The sequence below is a fragment of the Syzygium oleosum genome, unplaced genomic scaffold (genome assembly GCF_021117445.2).
Source record: "Syzygium oleosum isolate NSW1041296 unplaced genomic scaffold, Sole_v2.1 Sole_v2.07, whole genome shotgun sequence".
Taxonomy (NCBI): domain Eukaryota; kingdom Viridiplantae; phylum Streptophyta; class Magnoliopsida; order Myrtales; family Myrtaceae; genus Syzygium; species Syzygium oleosum.
This window is the reverse complement of record NW_026607491.1, coordinates 8,830,819-8,848,008: the sequence shown is the minus strand read 5'-3', so window position 1 is coordinate 8,848,008 and position 17,190 is coordinate 8,830,819. Positions and strand designations below refer to the sequence as shown.

Sequence of the window (17,190 nt, the reverse complement as noted above, 5' to 3'; positions counted from 1 at the left end):
TCAACAGGAAATCATTTATGGTCAAAGAAAATATGCACACTTAAAGCTAGGAAAATGAATTGCTTAGCCACAAAATGGGAAAATATTTTCCTGAAAAATGATTTCCGAAAAGCATTCTCTTTAATCATGAAGTTTTTTGTGGAATAAACGGAACCTTAGCAATTTTGTCGTTGAATACTTAATATACACGTCTCTCTTAAGTGTATAGCTATAACCATGTACTATATCTAGCTATACATTGAGAGTATGCATGACATGTTTTTTTTTGGTTGGAGTAATCATGATATGTTGGCTAGTTCATGATTTGCATATAGCTTCATTTTTATTGGTCCGACACATTTCCTTTTATATTAATTTACATATGGGTGCGACCCAAATCACAGTCTTCCAAATTAGGCATCACCTACTTAAATTATTTTCATTCGAACCGAGTTTTTTTATTGAGGCGTGGATTGTTGATTACTTATTAGTCTTTCCGGTCACTTTTTCAACTAAAAATTTTGCAGTCTTCCTCGTGGGGTGTCAATGGGTCGGGTCGGTTCGGGTTTTCATGATACCCTATCCGACCTGAAAATACTGGATATGCATGCTCGGCCCGACCCGAGACAAGACCCGAACATGATATAGCCACATGATCGGGTCGGGTCGAATCAGTCCGGACTTCATGTTTCAAATAAAGAATTCTAGAAAGTCACAACAGTGGTTCGTCCCCAAATCGCCGCCACGCTCTCGAGCTCCCTCCGCGGCCCATTGGCTTCGGATCGATGGGAGGATGTCCCGAAATCACCAAAGCTCCAGACATGTCCCCGAAATCATCGCAGGTGGAAATAAATTCATATATAGTTTACGGATTTAGCTATATGTCCAAATGTAGTCACCCTTTAGTGCTGCTTGAGAGTTTCGCTGAATATTCTCCCATGAGAGTTCTCTTACTAGACGCAAACAACCACTTCCGTTGGGGAAAACGGAAAAACTGCACTTGAAAGAATGACTTACAATTGGAGGACGGAGGCAGAGTTGCTGAGGAGGACAAAGTTGACGAAGGCGGGCAATTTCACGTTCCGGAGGAGGACGAAGTTGAACGACAGTGCTACAAAGTGAAATGTGTTTCAGTTCTATAAATAAAAAATAAAAATACATGTGTTTCGGTTCGGTTCGTGTTTATGAACACGAACTGAACCGAAATCATCGAGATACCCATTTGCTTAGCTAATATCCGAACATGAAGTTGACCCGGCCCGAAAATACCCAAAACTTATGATCGGATCAGGTCGGTTCGTGTTCGTGTTCAGGTAAATTTCGCAGTCTTCCTCGTGATAAAATGCGTTTCACAATCTATATTCTACTAGACCGATTGCTTAATTATATCTCTCAATTTCCTAATATTAAATTACTTCTTTCATAGAGATTTTGCTGTAAGTTTTTCAAATTGCTATAACTATATATGCGTTAGTAACCCGGCCCGATTTGCCCGTCTTCTACTTCTCCCTGGCCGAGAAAGCAAGGCAACCCCCACATCCAACCAGGAGACGGGGACAAAAACGAGGAAGAGGAAGCTGTGTCCGCTCCTCCTCCTCCTTCCGTCGCTGCGGCGCCACCGTGCCTTCACGCCAATGGTGCGGTCTCGTTAGCGCGCGATACCACCGTCTCCTTCGCCGCCGTTGCGTCCGCAGGACCGAAGCTCAGGATGCGACCCAAGGACAGGATTTCGTACTTCTACGACGGTACTCTCTCTCTCTTCCTCTCTCGCTCGATCGCGTGTGTACAGTTCGGTGTAGGACCTTCGTTTTTGTTCCGCTTGGACCGGTGGGGTTTCTGGGTTTCTTCTCCTCCGAGCGCTTGGCCGGTTTCTGGTTGAGGGGCGGGGGGATCCGAGACGCTAGCTTTTCGTTTCTCGGGTTCTCTGCTCGCGTGCGAATGTCCGATGCGCAAGGCGCTTCAGTTTTGGGAGTACGGTGCAGAAAAATGGAAGAGGAGAACAGTTGTATGTGAGCCGCGGAGGAAGAGAAGGGCATCGATCCCAAAACCCAATCTCTGAGCTGAGTCCAGCTGCACTCGGGAGCGAGAGGGTTTTGCTGGAATCCTGGTTCTGGTTTTGTGTGTGAATTGCTTCAGTTTGGTTCGGGAATTGTGAGGTTTTGACTAATGGTGGGAATTTGGCACTGCAGGAGATGTGGGCAGCGTGTACTTTGGTCCGAATCATCCGATGAAGCCGCACCGGCTCTGCATGACTCACCATCTTGTCCTCTCTTACGAGCTTCACAAGAAGATGGAAGTTTATGTCAGTTGCTGAGTTTCCGTTGTTGACTTGCGTCTTTTTCTCTCTTCATCTCCCTCGAAATGTGTTCCTGATTGTTTTCTCGAATGCTCCAGCGGCCGCACAAAGCCTACCCCGTTGAGCTCGCCCAGTTCCATTCTCCTGATTATGTCGAGTTTTTGCACCGGATTACACCCGACACCCAGCACCTGTTCTCAAACGAATTGGCAAAATGTAAGGTTTTCGCACGGGATGTGCTATTCTATTACCCATTTAAGGTTGCAAGCAGTTCTAATTGATCTTCTCTTTAGGGCGTGGAAGTCTGAGAAGTATTCACGCATTTCCATGATTTGCAGAGCTCAATTCTGTCATAAGATAGGGATTCGAGGAGCTTATTTTTGTTGAATTGGGAGATTATCTACTGTAACTTTGGTAATGTGAACTCGGTAGTGTCTAGGACCTACGTGATACCACCCTCTAAGACTGATTAATTTTCTCAGGTCTAGTTTGCTAGTAGTCGATTGGCAGGGTTAGTTTTCTGGAAATTATTCTCTTGCCTGGCAACAGTTATCGGATGAGAACTTGTTTGTTCATTACTTCTTCCAATCCTTTCTTCATTTTAATGATACTTTTTACAAGTCTTTAGACGGAATGGTTATGTATAAATGTATATAGTGCTGCCGTTGCTAATATTTATGTTTCAGTGAGTTTAGCTATTATATACTGACCTGAAGCTGAAATTTTTCTTCTTTCCCATCAGATAATCTTGGAGAAGATTGTCCTGTCTTTGAAAACTTATTCGAGTTTTGTCAGATATATGCCGGTGGCACGATAGGTAAGCTTTATAGTTAGTAGTGTTACCAACTCTGGGGTGGTCTCTTTTATTTTATCTAATTGGCGGCATTGCTTGCAGATGCTGCAAGAAGATTAAATAATCAACTCTGTGATATAGCTATTAACTGGGCCGGAGGATTACATCATGCCAAGAAGTGTGAAGCATCTGGATTCTGCTATATAAATGACCTAGTGTTGGGAATATTGGAGCTGCTGAAATATCATGCACGTGTTTTATATATTGACATAGATGTGCATCATGGTGATGGCGTAGAAGAAGCCTTTTACTTCACTGACAGGTAATTGTTTTTTTGCATAAATGAGCAGAAAGCCCTAAAACTTCTTTGATGTGTTGCTAGGTAATGCTATCATCCATTATCTTTGTCTTTTAATTTACTTCCTGAGGAAAAGCTGCATCAAAATAAATGTATAATACTAAAGAGGGAAACATGAGGTGCAATAAAATTCGCTGCATGCTACCCTCTTTTAACTCTTCTCCTCTTTCCCAACATATATCTTCTTTATTATTGCTGCAACCAAGGGCTACAACCTTTTGCTTTATGGAGGTCTTGGATTTTAATAGGAAAATGAAAGGGGAAATTTTTGTTTCTGTGTTGCGATATTAGCTATCATCCCAACCTATGATACCATTCCCTAGGAACTTGTAAATGGCTGAATATATATGAACCAGAAGCTCAGAATTAGAAGATCATGGATCTTCATTTATGTATTGATTGAAGTAATATAAATTAATTATACTTGAGGACCTACTTTTCTGGAAACCGGTAGTTTGGAATAATTAATTGCAGTTGGTTTCCTTGAACTATTTATTGCCCTTTTGAACTCTAATCAGATAGGCAGTGTTATCATGGCAGGGTAATGACCGTTAGCTTTCACAAATTTGGGGATATGTTCTTTCCAGGAACTGGTGATGTTAAGGTGATTCCGCTACTAGGCATTTTTATGTCCAGATTCTCTTTCTATCTTTTGCATTCACTTGAATATACCCTCTTGGAGCCTTGTGTTATTTACTTAAATCTTTTTGATTTAATAATTTGCCCAGAGCCCTCTGGCTGATTCAGTCTATAGTTTGTGTAGAATGCAAACTTTGTGTGCTGACTGGTGAATTTGTATCTTTTATGAACTCACTAGTAATTTTATATGCACTGACTAAATTTAAGCTTTCACTCGTGATTGTTGAGCTCTTCCTTTCACCATCCTATTTGTTCGGTATGAAGCTAAAGTCAAGTTTATTCATTGAGATCATTTCAATTGAAGGAAATAGGAGGAAAGGAAGGGAAGTTTTATGCTATTAATGTCCCACTCAAGGATGGAATAGACGATACTAGCTTCACTCGACTTTTCAAGGCTGTAAGTTTTGCTTAGGACCTTGTAAACTTTCACTTTGTGTCCTTTTTATTTCCTAACAGCTTGTTTTCTTTTTCCTGGTAAATGTCTCTTAGATCATTGCAAAGGTCGTCGAAACATACCAACCTGGTGCTATTGTACTCCAATGCGGGGCAGATTCACTTGCTGGGGACCGCTTGGGGTGCTTCAATCTCTCTATTGATGGTAGATATCTTGTTGTAGTTTCCTCCATGTCCTCCGACATTGGACTTCTTATTCTTGTTGATTGATTCTTTTTTGGAGCTAATTTTGTTGTGATTGATTTGCTAAAGACAAGTGAGATGGACACTATGTGATTATTGTGTCATTCATGTTTCTACAGGACATTCTGAGTGTGTTAGGTTTGTCAAGAAATTCAATTTGCCCTTGTTGGTATCCTCTCTCTCTGTCTCTCTCTCTCTCTCACACACACACACACACACACACAAAAAAATGCACACACGCACGCTCATGTGTTTCATGAAGCACACAAACACTCAAGATAACCCGCCCAACAATCAAACCCCACCTCCATTACTGACTGAATGTATACTCGTGTATTGTTAACTTTTCATACATGGCACATGAAAATTGTTTACTGTTCAGGTCACTGGTGGTGGAGGATACACAAAAGAGAATGTTGCTCGATGTTGGGCAGTTGAAACAGGAGTTCTCTTAGACACAGAACTTCCAAATGGTATGCCCTAATGTTAATGTCCTGTGGAATATACTATCGCATTACAATTTGTGTTGATTTGACGTAACCTGAGTGTTGGAAAGTGTCATTCCGAGATAGGTGATTGTTATGTTATGCGCATTGTACATTGAATTCATCGAGCTTTTTCATTTTCTTCCACTCTGTCTTCTGTTGTTTGGGGGGTTGGGGATTCAAGGAGGGCCTTGTGTTGCACCAACTTATTTACTATCTAGATATGCCATTTTTATATCAAGCTTCTCATGCCCTAACATATAATACTTATTAAAGGTGCTTTTTTTTTTTTGGCAGAGATTCCTGAAAATGAGTATATCAAGTACTTTGCTCCTGATTATTCGTTGAGGATTCCTCGTGGAAATATAATACTCGTAATTATTTTCTTTGTTCATTTATTTTCTTTTAACCGTGTGTGATTAAAGCTAAAGTTGGTGTGCCAAAAACATATCAAATCTTCATGTTGATAGTATGATTTCTCTTGGTAAATTGAGCAGGAGAATCTAAATAGCAAGTCCTATCTTAGTGCAATCAAAGTGCAAGTGCTCGAAAACCTTCGTAATATCCAACATGCCCCGAGTGTACAAATGCAGGAGGTTCGTATCCCATACTCAGCAACATCAATGATTCTTTTCTTTAATAGAGTGCTGCTTGCTTGAGACCAGATGAACCCTATTGTTTCTGAGCTGCAGCGCGGTCATCAACCAAATTTTCTTGTTACATTCATGGAAATGATCTTTTGATCAAATTGCTCATAGTAAGCAGCCTCAAATAGCTGAGGGATCTTACATTGACATTTGCTGAAAAAGAATCATCAGAGATATTTTAAATCTATAATTCACTCCTGGCTTCTACCTAGTATGATTTTGTTGTTAAAATGATGACTGCTCCAGTTGATAGTGATTACCACACGGCAAAGGTCGCTACTATCATTTCTCTTGTTCCAAGAGTTATTTGTTAATAGGCATTGTTAATAGGTTTTCATGAAGACTGCTGAGTGATTGATTTATAGAGGATTTGATGATTATTTGGCTATTTTGAAAAGGAGTGAGAACTATGTCCTCTAATTTGTCAAAAGCTCTGGATGTCACTGTAATTCTCACTCACCAGCATGATAGAGGCTACGTTGAGGTTGCTTGTGCAGTGAAGGATATGAGCTCCATCTTTTACTTGTGGATGGCAATACAAAGTCAAGCTTGCGAACGATCTTTTGACCTAGACTCCTTGATGAGTCTAATTGCCATCATCTATGTTTGCCAACGATGAAGGAGAGCTATAACGAACCTGAGTCATGGACTAATATCTAAGCTATTGCTTGACTATAGCACATAATTATGTAATTTGTTGGAGTTTCCTACCCGTAAGTCTAATTCAGGTGTTGAAGTCTTGTTAATATTCTCTCTCAAGCTTAGGATGATAATGTGAATATAGCACATATTGATTAAAGGAAGCAACAGTCTACTATCTAGCTACTGACTATATATTTACTTCTTTAACTTTTTCTTGTTCTTTTCTTGGCCCAGGTTCCACCTGATTTCTATATTCCTGATTTTGATGAAGATGAGCAGAATCCCGATGAACGAATGGATCGTAAGTGAATATATCCAAAGGACCCTCTGCTTTCCTATTTGCACGCCTATTCTCTCTCTTTACCATTTCATGTTTTGAGATCATTATATCATGTTCTTTTCCTCCTAATCTCCCCGTAAAATTCTGTCTCCACAGAGCATACCCAGGACAAGCAAGTCCAACGAGATGATGAATATTATGATGGGGATAATGATAATGACCATAACATGGATGATGCATGATCCCAAGCTAAGCAATATGTGATTCTTTTTGAAAGATGTGATGTTTGAATTGTCAATCACATTTTACCATATAGTCAATACTAAAGTAGAAGGTGTGAATAGATTTCGTCCGAATTTTGTGAAGCAGATATTAGTTCCATGTTTTGTGAATTCCGACTCATTATCTGAAAGATAGAGGATTAATACATGTGCTCATTGTTCATCGCAATTTCAACTTCGTTCACCGTGTTAATGCTTCGCCTTCGCGTATGCCATTTTTTTTTATAAAATTTTCCGTGATCCAAAATCGCAGACTAGGTAATCCGTGATTGGTAAATTTCAATGTGTGATTCTTACTTTTCAAATGTATTAACAGTCTGGTATTGGTAACTTTCGCTATTGTGTTAGTAAATTTCTGAAAGTGCTTAGTTTTTTTTGTTTTTTTTTGTCTTAGTGCTTAGTTAATGTGATTGTTTTAGAGGATCCTCCTTATTTCACATCTCCATTGTTCTGTGAGCTTGAGAATTTGAGCTCGGTGAAAGAACCAGCCAGATCATCTGCTAATCATGACATTTTCGTTAGTGTAATTTTCATCGTGATCCCTTTTCCTCTCATAGATTCTAGAGGTTTTCACCGAGAATGAATGAGAAAATTGAAGCAAGAAAATTATAGGAATTAGGGTTTTCTGGGGACAAACCCCACATCCAAGGCACTTGCGAAATGTTTGGTCAACTTTTTATTATCAAGGTCCACAAAAATTTAATGCCATCATGCGAAGACCTGATTCTATTGCAGCTACTATTGTCTTTCACCTAATTACAGATGCGACCAGTCTCTTCAAAGTCTTGTCGACGAATTGAATTTTGCCTTGATGGTCTAGAGATGGTTTGGCTTGTTTCGGTTTGCCGCCGGGCTCCCAAAGAATAGATTGGCAAAAGTTCAATCGTGTTTCGCAATCGTTCGAGGGGAACTCGGAGCATGTTTTTAGCAAATTTGAAAGGGCGAAACAAGAACAGGTCCTCTCGCGGTAAGAAATGGAACTTGCGGTCAAGTTTTGAACGCGAAATTAGAAGTGGCTGGCATTATAAGAAAAAGATAAGGGACTTGAATTTCTCTTTAGAAAAGTTGCTTTGAGCTTGTCTAGGCTGTTTAAGCATTTCTAAGTACTTGAAAATTCTCACGTGGGGAGCATTAGTCAATTTTTTTTTATCGTGATAACGTTTATTCAATTGAATTGTGATAATTCAATTTATTGCTTCTGATACTGCTCGATTCTTTTTCAACTTGTCGTAGTCTGCCGGTTGTAGAAAGGTTATTCTTCGTTTTCCATCCATGTCGATGTCGAAGAACACGTGTTGCGCTTTGAGTGGAGCTGACTAGGTCCATGCTCGCCACGTGGGCTGCCGAGGCGGTGGCTATGAAGCCACCCGAATATATTCATGATTGAGAGGGATTTTGAAATGGCCAAGCTGAGCCAAAATAAATTTTGATGGGCCAAAGTGAGATAACCCCGAATTTACAAGGGCCGAAAAGCAAATCTCCCCAAATTTCTGTGGCGTGAACGAGGAAACGAAGGTCGACAAGTCGAGACCCGAAAGATGTACGATGATGATTCGGGCCGACGTAGTCGCGGTTCGGTTCGACCGACCGTGTCGTTCCGACAGGAGCGCGAGAGAATCGAACGCTCGGTGAGAAAATCCAATCTCCCGGTGCTCCTCTCCTCCCAAAACCAAAACTTTCCCGAGAAAATCGCTCCGGTTGCTGTCATCTCGAGCAAACTCGAACGGGAACAGGTACAGTTGCTTGCTTTCAGGAGTTCCTGTGCTTCATTTGCGATGCTTGGCCGTTTTCTCGTTCATCTGGTAGTCAACTCTGGGCTATGCGTGGAGCGTGAATTGAATGCGTGACGGATGGGATAGCGGTCGATTTGACCTCGCCTTTTTGGTTGCGCTGAACCACGAGGAAACGAAGCCGAGCACCCGGTGGTCGATTAGTTGGACCGGCGACGTATCTTTTGACGTAGGAAAAGTATCTGGTTCAATTTGTTTGAACCGCTTCGTTGTAGTTTAGTTAGATTCGAGTTCGTATCTCAGTATTGGAGCTGAAAAGTTTTGACCTTTTGGCATTTTCATGCTCAGTTTTTCCTTCAGTGAGCCTACTGGTTGTGTTGTCTGGAGTTGCATTGCTTATTGGCACATGTTATGCGTTGATTGGTAGCAGAACTAGTTTCGTTTCGTTGGTGAAGATGATGAAGCGACACTGACATCTGGGGTATTGAAATTGTGGTCTTTCTCATTTCTTCTCATTGTACATTTTTCTTCTTTTCAACTTTCTGAGCCAATATCAATATCAATAGCTCTTCTTTTTGTGATTACTTAAATGGGAAACCTGGTTTATATAAACATATAGGTCTAGTTATCGAGTGCCCCCGGGATATTTGTTAAGCTTGCATAATAGGGTATATTTCGATTTCCCGAGCGTGTATTATACATAACTCGAGAAAACAGTGTATTGGGAAATTGCAAACTTTCTTTATATGGTCTGTTAACAAGTGCCATATATGCGCGAGCTGTGCACTCTCGTGCTCGTGCGTCTGTGTACACAACTATATACATCTTGTGATGATTCATGGATATGTCAACAGGCACCTGACAACCCAACTTAGGCATTACAGAAGACTTGCTTTACATCATGGCAATGGCCTTTCCGGAAGCATGTCTACATACTTTATCCGGTGTTCCACACAGCCTTCATTACCGCATCTCCTTTTTGAACTATGTCAGCCCGGAGTCGTCTTTTTCACGTGATGCAAAATATTATAAGAGAAGAGACCCAAAGCAGATGCATTGGCCCGAGACTTCAACAATGTTAAAGTATCGACCTAGGCTACATTCAATTCTCAGTGTTGGTTGTACTCCCTGGGGATATTCCAAACTTACCAGGTCTCATTCTTTGATTTGCAAATGCCAACGGACAGAAAGTGATAGTGGATTGTCAGCTGAATCTGGAACAAAACCTGAGATTTCTCTTTATGGCGTGAATGGACAACCGACAGTTGAAGAATCCGAGGCAGTACAAAAATTAAATAATGGAAAAGAAGATTTAGCATCAAATAGAATGCATGTGCAATCAGAAGCAACTAGAGAGAAGGTGCGAAAGACTAGCTCAAAATCAATTGAGGATGAAGCCTGGGATTTATTGCAGGATTCCATTGCTTATTACTGCAACAATCCCATTGGTACTATTTCTGCAAACGACCCAAGCTGTCAAAGTATCCTCAACTATGATCAAGTTTTCATTCGTGATTTTGTCCCTTCTGGGATAGCTTTCCTTTTGAAGGGAGAGTTCGATATTGTAAGGAATTTCATCCTTCACACTCTTCAGTTGCAGGTACTAAATTCGCTTTTGTTAATTTCAAAGTGGTAGCAGCTCTTGCATTTACTGTTACCAGCAAGTTTTGCTAATTAAGTAGAGATCAAATGGTCTGTCTTCATCTTTTACCTGATTTACATGTAATTTTGAACTTTATGATGTGATTACTGCTCAAACTTACAGATTTGATGGAGTCGAATGATTCAATTAGATTGATAAGATTCCTTGGCAATTAGAAAGGTTGCAGGCTTTCCTCTTCATCATTACCCTGGTACTTGGAACTAAAATGCTACACCTTACTATGTCATCTCATGAACAGAGCTGGGAGAAAACCATGGATAGTTATAGCCCCGGCCAAGGTTTGATGCCTGCCAGCTTTAAGGTTCGTACTGTTCCACTTGACGGTGATGATTCTGCAACTGAAGAGATATTAGATCCAGACTTTGGTGAAGCAGCAATTGGCCGTGTGGCACCTGTTGATTCAGGGCTCTGGTGGATTATAATGTTACGGGCATATGGAAAGTGCTCTGGAGATGTTTCAGTTCAAGAGAGAGTGGATGTGCAAACTGGGATCAAAATGATCTTGAAATTATGTCTGGCTGATGGTTTTGATATGTTCCCGACATTGCTGGTCACTGATGGTTCTTGCATGATTGATCGTCGCATGGGAATTCATGGCCATCCTCTTGAGATTCAGGTACATTTTCTTCAAGCTGTTACAATATTGTTCTTAATCATGTTCTGTGTCACTTCATACTCATGATAGTTCAGCTTTTGAACTGCTCATCCTGCAAAAAGGACTCTCTTTATCAGGATAGTTTTTCAAGGGGGAAAAACACATTGGGTCTCAGTTATAGGCATTTTGGTATCGACATGGGGCTGTGCAAATAATAAAACAGAAAGGATAATTGAACATAAGACTATGGTTTGATGCAATCACAGGACCATTTGCTTTTGGCAGAAGTATTCTTGTGGAGTTACTTGTGGTAATGTGTGGCGCATCACTTGTCCACTTAAAGGTCTTATCTGAACTTTTTTAGCATATATCTTCGGGATTATCGATTGATATACTCCCTTCACTGATGTGAATCATCTTTAGAATGCATCATAGTGTTTAAGTATTGGGGTTTTTGTCATGAAGAAGCTTCTGCCTTGTTGTAGTTGATAAGAAGTTTCATTGTAAAGAATCATGCTGGAGCACGTTTTCCTCCATGCTTTTGTAATTCAGATGGAATTGAGGTAGGAATTTTCTTTAGTGTGAACTTTCAGTTGGAACAGAAAAATTTCTTGGGGACGCATCATTTCTCTTTGTTAAGAAATGTGCTATACTTACATTTTGGATCTGTTTCCTAAAAGCTTAAATTTTGGGAGGGAAATGGTTATATAGCATGTTACCAGTGTAGTTGTCAAGAGTTTGAATCATTGGACTTCTTATAGACATTTTGTCAGTTTTCCTAATATTGTTTTAGTTTCCTGTTATCTTGTCATTGTGGTTTTGACTACATATATCCCAATAATTAGGTCATCTAGCTTACACACAAGGGAAGTATTGAAGAAATATGCTATATATATTTGTCTAAAAGTAACAGATATGCTAGATATACATTGTGCACCGTTTCCTAACAAGTTCTATGAAAATATGGATATCTAATACTCTTATTCAAAGTTACGTTTCCTTGTCTTAAACTATTTCATATGTCAGTCCTAGGGAAGTCATTTTTGGTTCAAGGTATTTCTGTCTAGAGTGATGATCCTATTACAGCTTTGCTATGTGTAATTATTGATAAAAAATTTTAACTTATAGTTGCTTGTTCTTGCAGTCATTGTTTTATTCAGCATTGCTCTGTGCACGTGAGATGCTTACCCCTGAGGATGCATCAGCTGACCTTATTCGAGCACTTAATAATCGACTAATTGCACTATCTTTTCATATCAGAGAATATTACTGGATTGATATGAGAAAGTTAAACGAGATCTACCGCTATACTACAGAGGAATATTCCTATGATGCAGTTAACAAGTTCAATATTTATCCAGATCAGATACCCCCATGGCTGGTGGGTTGGATGCCCAATAAGGGTGGTTACCTAATAGGAAACCTCCAGCCAGCTCACATGGATTTCCGTTTCTTCTCACTTGGGAACTTATGGTCTATTGTAAGCAGTCTTGCTACAGTGGATCAGTCCCACGCGATACTAGATCTTATTGAAGCAAAATGGGCAGACCTTGTGGCTGAAATGCCTTTTAAAATATGTTATCCAGCTCTTGAAGGCCAGGAATGGCGAATTGTCACAGGCAGTGATCCCAAGAATACGTAAGACTTATTCTTGATGTGGTGGTATTTCTGCAATCACTTTTTTAGTTTTTTACTCCACTCTAATTTTTCGTACTTAATTATGACCTGGGCAGTTCATGGTCCTATCACAATGGAGGTTCCTGGCCAACTTTGTTGTGGCAGGTTAGTGCTTTGTCTCTGAGTCTTGATGATTGTCTGGTAGAATTATTATGCCGAATCTTGATGTCCATGTTTGACTGGTGGATAGCATATGTTCCTTTTATCAACTCCTGATCTTTAATTGCTTCGCAGAACCCCCTCTATTATTCTTTCTACTTCATCCGCAAAACGGCTTCTTTAAGCAACATCTTGTTTTCATTCCACACAAAAATCTCAAGGAGATGACATATGATGTCTTTTCATTGATTCTCAAGTGCAAATGAATTGGGTTATAAGCATCGACTGTTATAAGTGCCCTATGAGCGGAAATCATTGGAGGGAAAGAGGACCACATATTTAACTAAATGTGTTAGGCAAAAAACTAAAAGTGCTTGTCGTCCCAAGCTTGCCTCCATTATGACTGTCTCCACTCTTTGGCATGAAGCATGTGCTCCTTTCATAAGCTAGAATTCATACAATTAAGCCCATTACCATTTTTGGTCTTCGATGTAGTGTCCACTCGTTATCGACTACTTGAAACATGTGTAACTCTTTTAAAAGCACCACAACATGACTGTTCTTTGAAATATTTGCTTGGCACTTCTGTATATTCTACAATTACAAAATTTGCTGCAAGAGAAAGCATGAAGTGTATGCCATGACCGATTGATTTTGAGCTTTCTACAGCTCACTGTGGCCTGCATAAAGATGAACAGACCAGAGATTGCTGAAAATGCTGTAAGGATTGCTGAGAGACGCATATCCAATGATGAGTGGCCTGAATATTATGACACCAAGCGTGCTAGATTCATTGGAAAACAGGCTCACCTCTTTCAAACATGGTCGATTGCGGGGTATCTTGTGTCGAAGCTTCTCCTTTCTAACCCATCTGCGGTGAGGATTCTGGTAAATGAAGAGGATGTTGACCTTGTGAATGCCTTTTCGTGTATGATCAGCTCGAATCCGAGACGAAAACGTGGTAGGACGGCGGTTGAAAAGAGGTTCATAGTGTGATCTTTCCAAGCTAGCCGGCCAATAGACGGTTTCATGCAGCTCTGTATTATTGCGCACTGAACGGAGGAATACCGATGATCCAGACATCACATATAGCTGCATCATTTTGGGCTGGTTGGTCGCTTGCAACGGAATTTTGCATTGTGCAGGTTTTTGAAATGGTTCAACTTCTAGCAGGATCAGCACACACAACTGCATCAATTTCGGCCGGGTGGTCACTTGAAAATGGAGTTTTGCGTTGTACAGGTTGTAAAATAGTTTCACCTTCTAGCAGGATCTGCAGATTCCTACACTGTAAGGAACGAAAAAAATGATGTCCGCTTACACGGCAGCATGTGCTTTTACACAGCTTTAGATCAGGATAAGATTCTTAATGGTGGTTTCTTGCTGCCACTTCCAATCGGGTAAATTGGTCAAGTACGATCATCTTGTTAGGATCTTCAAAATGTTCCCATAATCTCATACTGCCGTTGCCTGCGCTGGGTCTTCCATGTTTGTCTTTAAAGCTCTGTAGAACCTGTCAACTGGATTCTGGGTTTTGGTTTTAGGTCCATCATTCGACCCATTCTGCAGAAATATCATGTTTGAAGTGGACAACGAGTTAAATGACAAAACTCCTCTTGGATACTTTAGTCATCTTTTGTTCCAAGTAGAATTTATATGCATTTAAATAAGAAGCACAGAAGAAAAGAAGATGTTCAGGCATAAATGGAAGCTTATGTTCTCATCATTGTTCGTAAAATCATGTCCACGACGTGCCCGAAGACATTCATATGCCTCTTCATAAAGGGGAAAAAATATCGTGGGAGGGATGATCATCATGTCTTCGGCTCCGTTCGTTTCATGAAAAATAATTTTCGGGAAAACGTTTTTTGGGATTTTTAGCGTTCGTTTCACAAAAAATGAACTAATCATGCAAAACATTTTCCCTCAATGGACAAAACATCTTCAAAAGTGTAGAAGAAAACATTTTCCCCTCCTTTCACCATTCATTTTAATTATTTTATTGTTATTTTTTCTTAAATTCTATTTTTTATTATTTTTTTCTTTTTCTCTTTTTTTCTTTTTCTTTTTTCGTTTTCTTTCTCTTTTTTTTTTTTTTACCTTCTTCTTAGGCTGGTCGCGGCCATGGCAAAGGCCGGCGACTGGCCACAGGCGCCACTCAAGCATCGCCTGAGGGCGATGAGGCTCGGGCCTCGCCAAATCGGCGACGCTCGAGCGTCGCCTAAGGCGAGCGAGCTCGCTGCCGCTTGGCGAGTCTAGCAAGCTCGAGGCGGCGGTCAGCGTTGGTGAGGCCCGAGGCTCGCTTCCCTTAGGCGACAATCGAGCTCCCCTATGGCGGGGCCGTCAACCAATCGGAGAAGAAGATAAAAAAAATAAAATGAACTTTTACCCTGAACTTTTTTTTTACCCAGCCGGAGAAGAAGATAAAATACTACCAAAAATCCCAAACTGGTACACGTGTGACAATTTTACCCTGAATTTTTTTTTTTACCACCAAAAACCCCAAACTGGTACACATATGACAATTTTACCCCGAACATACCCCAAACTAGTACACTTGTGACAATTTTACCCTGAACATACCACAAAAAACCTCAAACTGGTACACATGTGACAATTTTACCCTGAACTAAAATTTTAATATTATTTTTTTATTTTTTCGAATTTTTATTAATTATTTTGTTTTTTCTTTTCTTTTTTTTTCTTCATCTTCAACCTTTGGCCGGTTGCCGGACCGACGACCGGCCAGAGGCGGAAGCCGGCGAGGTTGACCCCGCCGGCTGCTGGCGAGGGCCGCCCTTGCCGGAGTCGGGCGAGGGCGACCCTCGCCTTAGTCGGGCGAGGGCTGCCCTCGCCGGATCTGGCGAGGGCGACCCTTGCCTTCGTCGGGCGAGGGCTGCCTTCGCCGGCATCGGGCGAGGCCAGCCCTCGCCTGAGTCGGCGAGGACGACCTCGCCCGGGCGGCGAGGACGTTCTAGCTCGACCCCGGCGAGGCGGCCCTCGCCGGATCTGCGAGGTCGGCCCTCGCCCGCCCAGTGCAAGGCCGCCCGACCTCGCCCGGGCGGTGAGGACGACCCTCGCCCGACGCCGGCGAGGGCCGACCTCGCCCGGGCGGCGGGGACAGCACTTGCCGGACGCCGGCGAGGGCCGCCTCGCGCGATCCGGCAAGGGCGGCCCTCGCTGAGTCGGGCGAGGCGGCCCTCGCCCGCGCCGGCGAGGTCGAGCCTCGCCCGGCGGCAATGGGGCCGACCTCGCCGGGCTTCCGCCTCGGCCGATCGCCGGACCGGCTAGAGGTTGAAGATGAAGAAAAAAAAAAAGAAAGGGTTAATACCACGAAAAACCCTAAACTGGTACACTTGTGACAATTTTACCCCAAACTATTTTTTTGATCATAAAAAACCCCAAACTGGTACACTTGTGACAAATCTACCCTGAACTATTTTTTTGATCACCAAAAACCCTAAACTGATATACATGTGACAATTTTACCCGGAACTAATTTTTTAATATTATTTTTTATTTTTTGAATTTTTTAATTAATTTTTTATTTACTTTTTTTTTCCTTTCTCTTCAACCTCTGGCCGGTCGCCGGTCCGGCGACCGGCCAGAGGCAGAAGCCGGCGAGGTCGATCCCACCGGCCACTGGCGAGGCTCGACCTCGCCGGCGTTGGGTGAGGTCGAGCCTTGCCAGATCTGGCAGGGGCCCGGTCCCGCCGACCACTGGCGAGGCACGACCTCGCCTGCGTTGGGTGAGGTCGGCCTCGCCCTGCAACGGCGAGGTCGGCCTCGCCCAACGACGGCGGGGTCGAGCCTCGCCAGCCACCGACAGGACCGGGCCCTCTCCAGATCTGGCGAGATCAGCCTCGCCGGCATTGGGCGAGGTCAGCCTCGTCGGCGTTGGGCGAGGTCAGCCTCGCTGTTGTAGAGAGCGGGGCCGACCTCGCCCAACGCCGGCGAGGCTGACCTCGCCCAATGCCGACGAGGTCGGCCTCGCCCTGCAACGGCGAAGCCGACCTCGCCCAACGCCGGCGAGGTCGTGCCTCGCCAGCAGCCGGCGGGGCTGGGCCCTCGCCAGATCCGGCGAGGCTCGACCTCGCCGTTACAGGGCGAGGCCAACCTCCCCCAACGCCAGCGAGGCCGACCTCGCCGGCTTCCGCCTCTGGCCGGTCGCCGGACCGGACCGGCCAGAGGTTGAAGAGAAAGGAAAAAAAAAAGTAAAGAAAAAATTAATAAAAAATTAATAAAAAATTTCGAAAAATTAAAAATAATAGTAAAAAATTAGTTCGGGGTAAAATTGTCACGTGTATACCAGTTTGGGGTTTTTTGTTGTCAAAAAAATAGTTCGTGGTAGATTTGTCACAAGTGTACCAGTTTGAGATTTTTTATGGTC

General features: G+C 42.3%; 2 protein-coding genes across 4 annotated transcripts; both read left to right on the top strand.

Annotated features, from left to right (window-relative positions):
* The first annotated feature begins 1,497 nt into the window (after positions 1–1,497).
* LOC115676510 (histone deacetylase 9) lies at positions 1,498–7,213 on the top strand. 2 transcript variants are annotated; one of them, XM_030599461.2, is made up of 14 exons: positions 1,498–1,724; positions 2,169–2,281; positions 2,374–2,491; positions 3,018–3,092; positions 3,171–3,390; positions 3,967–4,030; positions 4,370–4,462; positions 4,555–4,663; positions 4,821–4,870; positions 5,084–5,174; positions 5,484–5,560; positions 5,684–5,782; positions 6,710–6,776; positions 6,912–7,213. In XM_030599461.2, the coding sequence occupies exons 1-14, from the start codon at positions 1,688–1,690 to the stop codon at positions 6,995–6,997; spliced, it is 1,299 nt and encodes a 432-aa protein (XP_030455321.1). In that variant the 5' UTR covers positions 1,498–1,687; the 3' UTR covers positions 6,998–7,213. The 2 variants fall into 2 exon arrangements, with proteins under 2 accessions (XP_030455321.1, XP_030455328.1); XM_030599468.2 differs by lacking the exons at positions 1,498–1,724; positions 2,169–2,281; positions 2,374–2,491; positions 3,018–3,092 and having other exon boundaries at positions 3,263–3,390; positions 3,953–4,030.
* Positions 7,214–8,552: 1,339 nt separating this feature from the next.
* Positions 8,553–14,170, top strand: LOC115676490 (alkaline/neutral invertase E, chloroplastic-like). Of its 2 annotated transcripts, XM_056313229.1 has the most exons (7): positions 8,553–8,769; positions 9,115–9,247; positions 9,621–10,366; positions 10,668–11,045; positions 12,169–12,662; positions 12,758–12,806; positions 13,470–14,170. In XM_056313229.1, exons 3-7 carry the CDS (start codon positions 9,668–9,670, stop codon positions 13,794–13,796), a joined length of 1,947 nt encoding a protein of 648 aa, XP_056169204.1. In that variant the 5' UTR covers positions 8,553–8,769; positions 9,115–9,247; positions 9,621–9,667; the 3' UTR covers positions 13,797–14,170. The 2 variants fall into 2 exon arrangements, with proteins under 2 accessions (XP_056169204.1, XP_030455300.1); XM_030599440.2 differs by lacking the exon at positions 9,115–9,247.
* Positions 14,171–17,190: the final 3,020 nt, after the last annotated feature.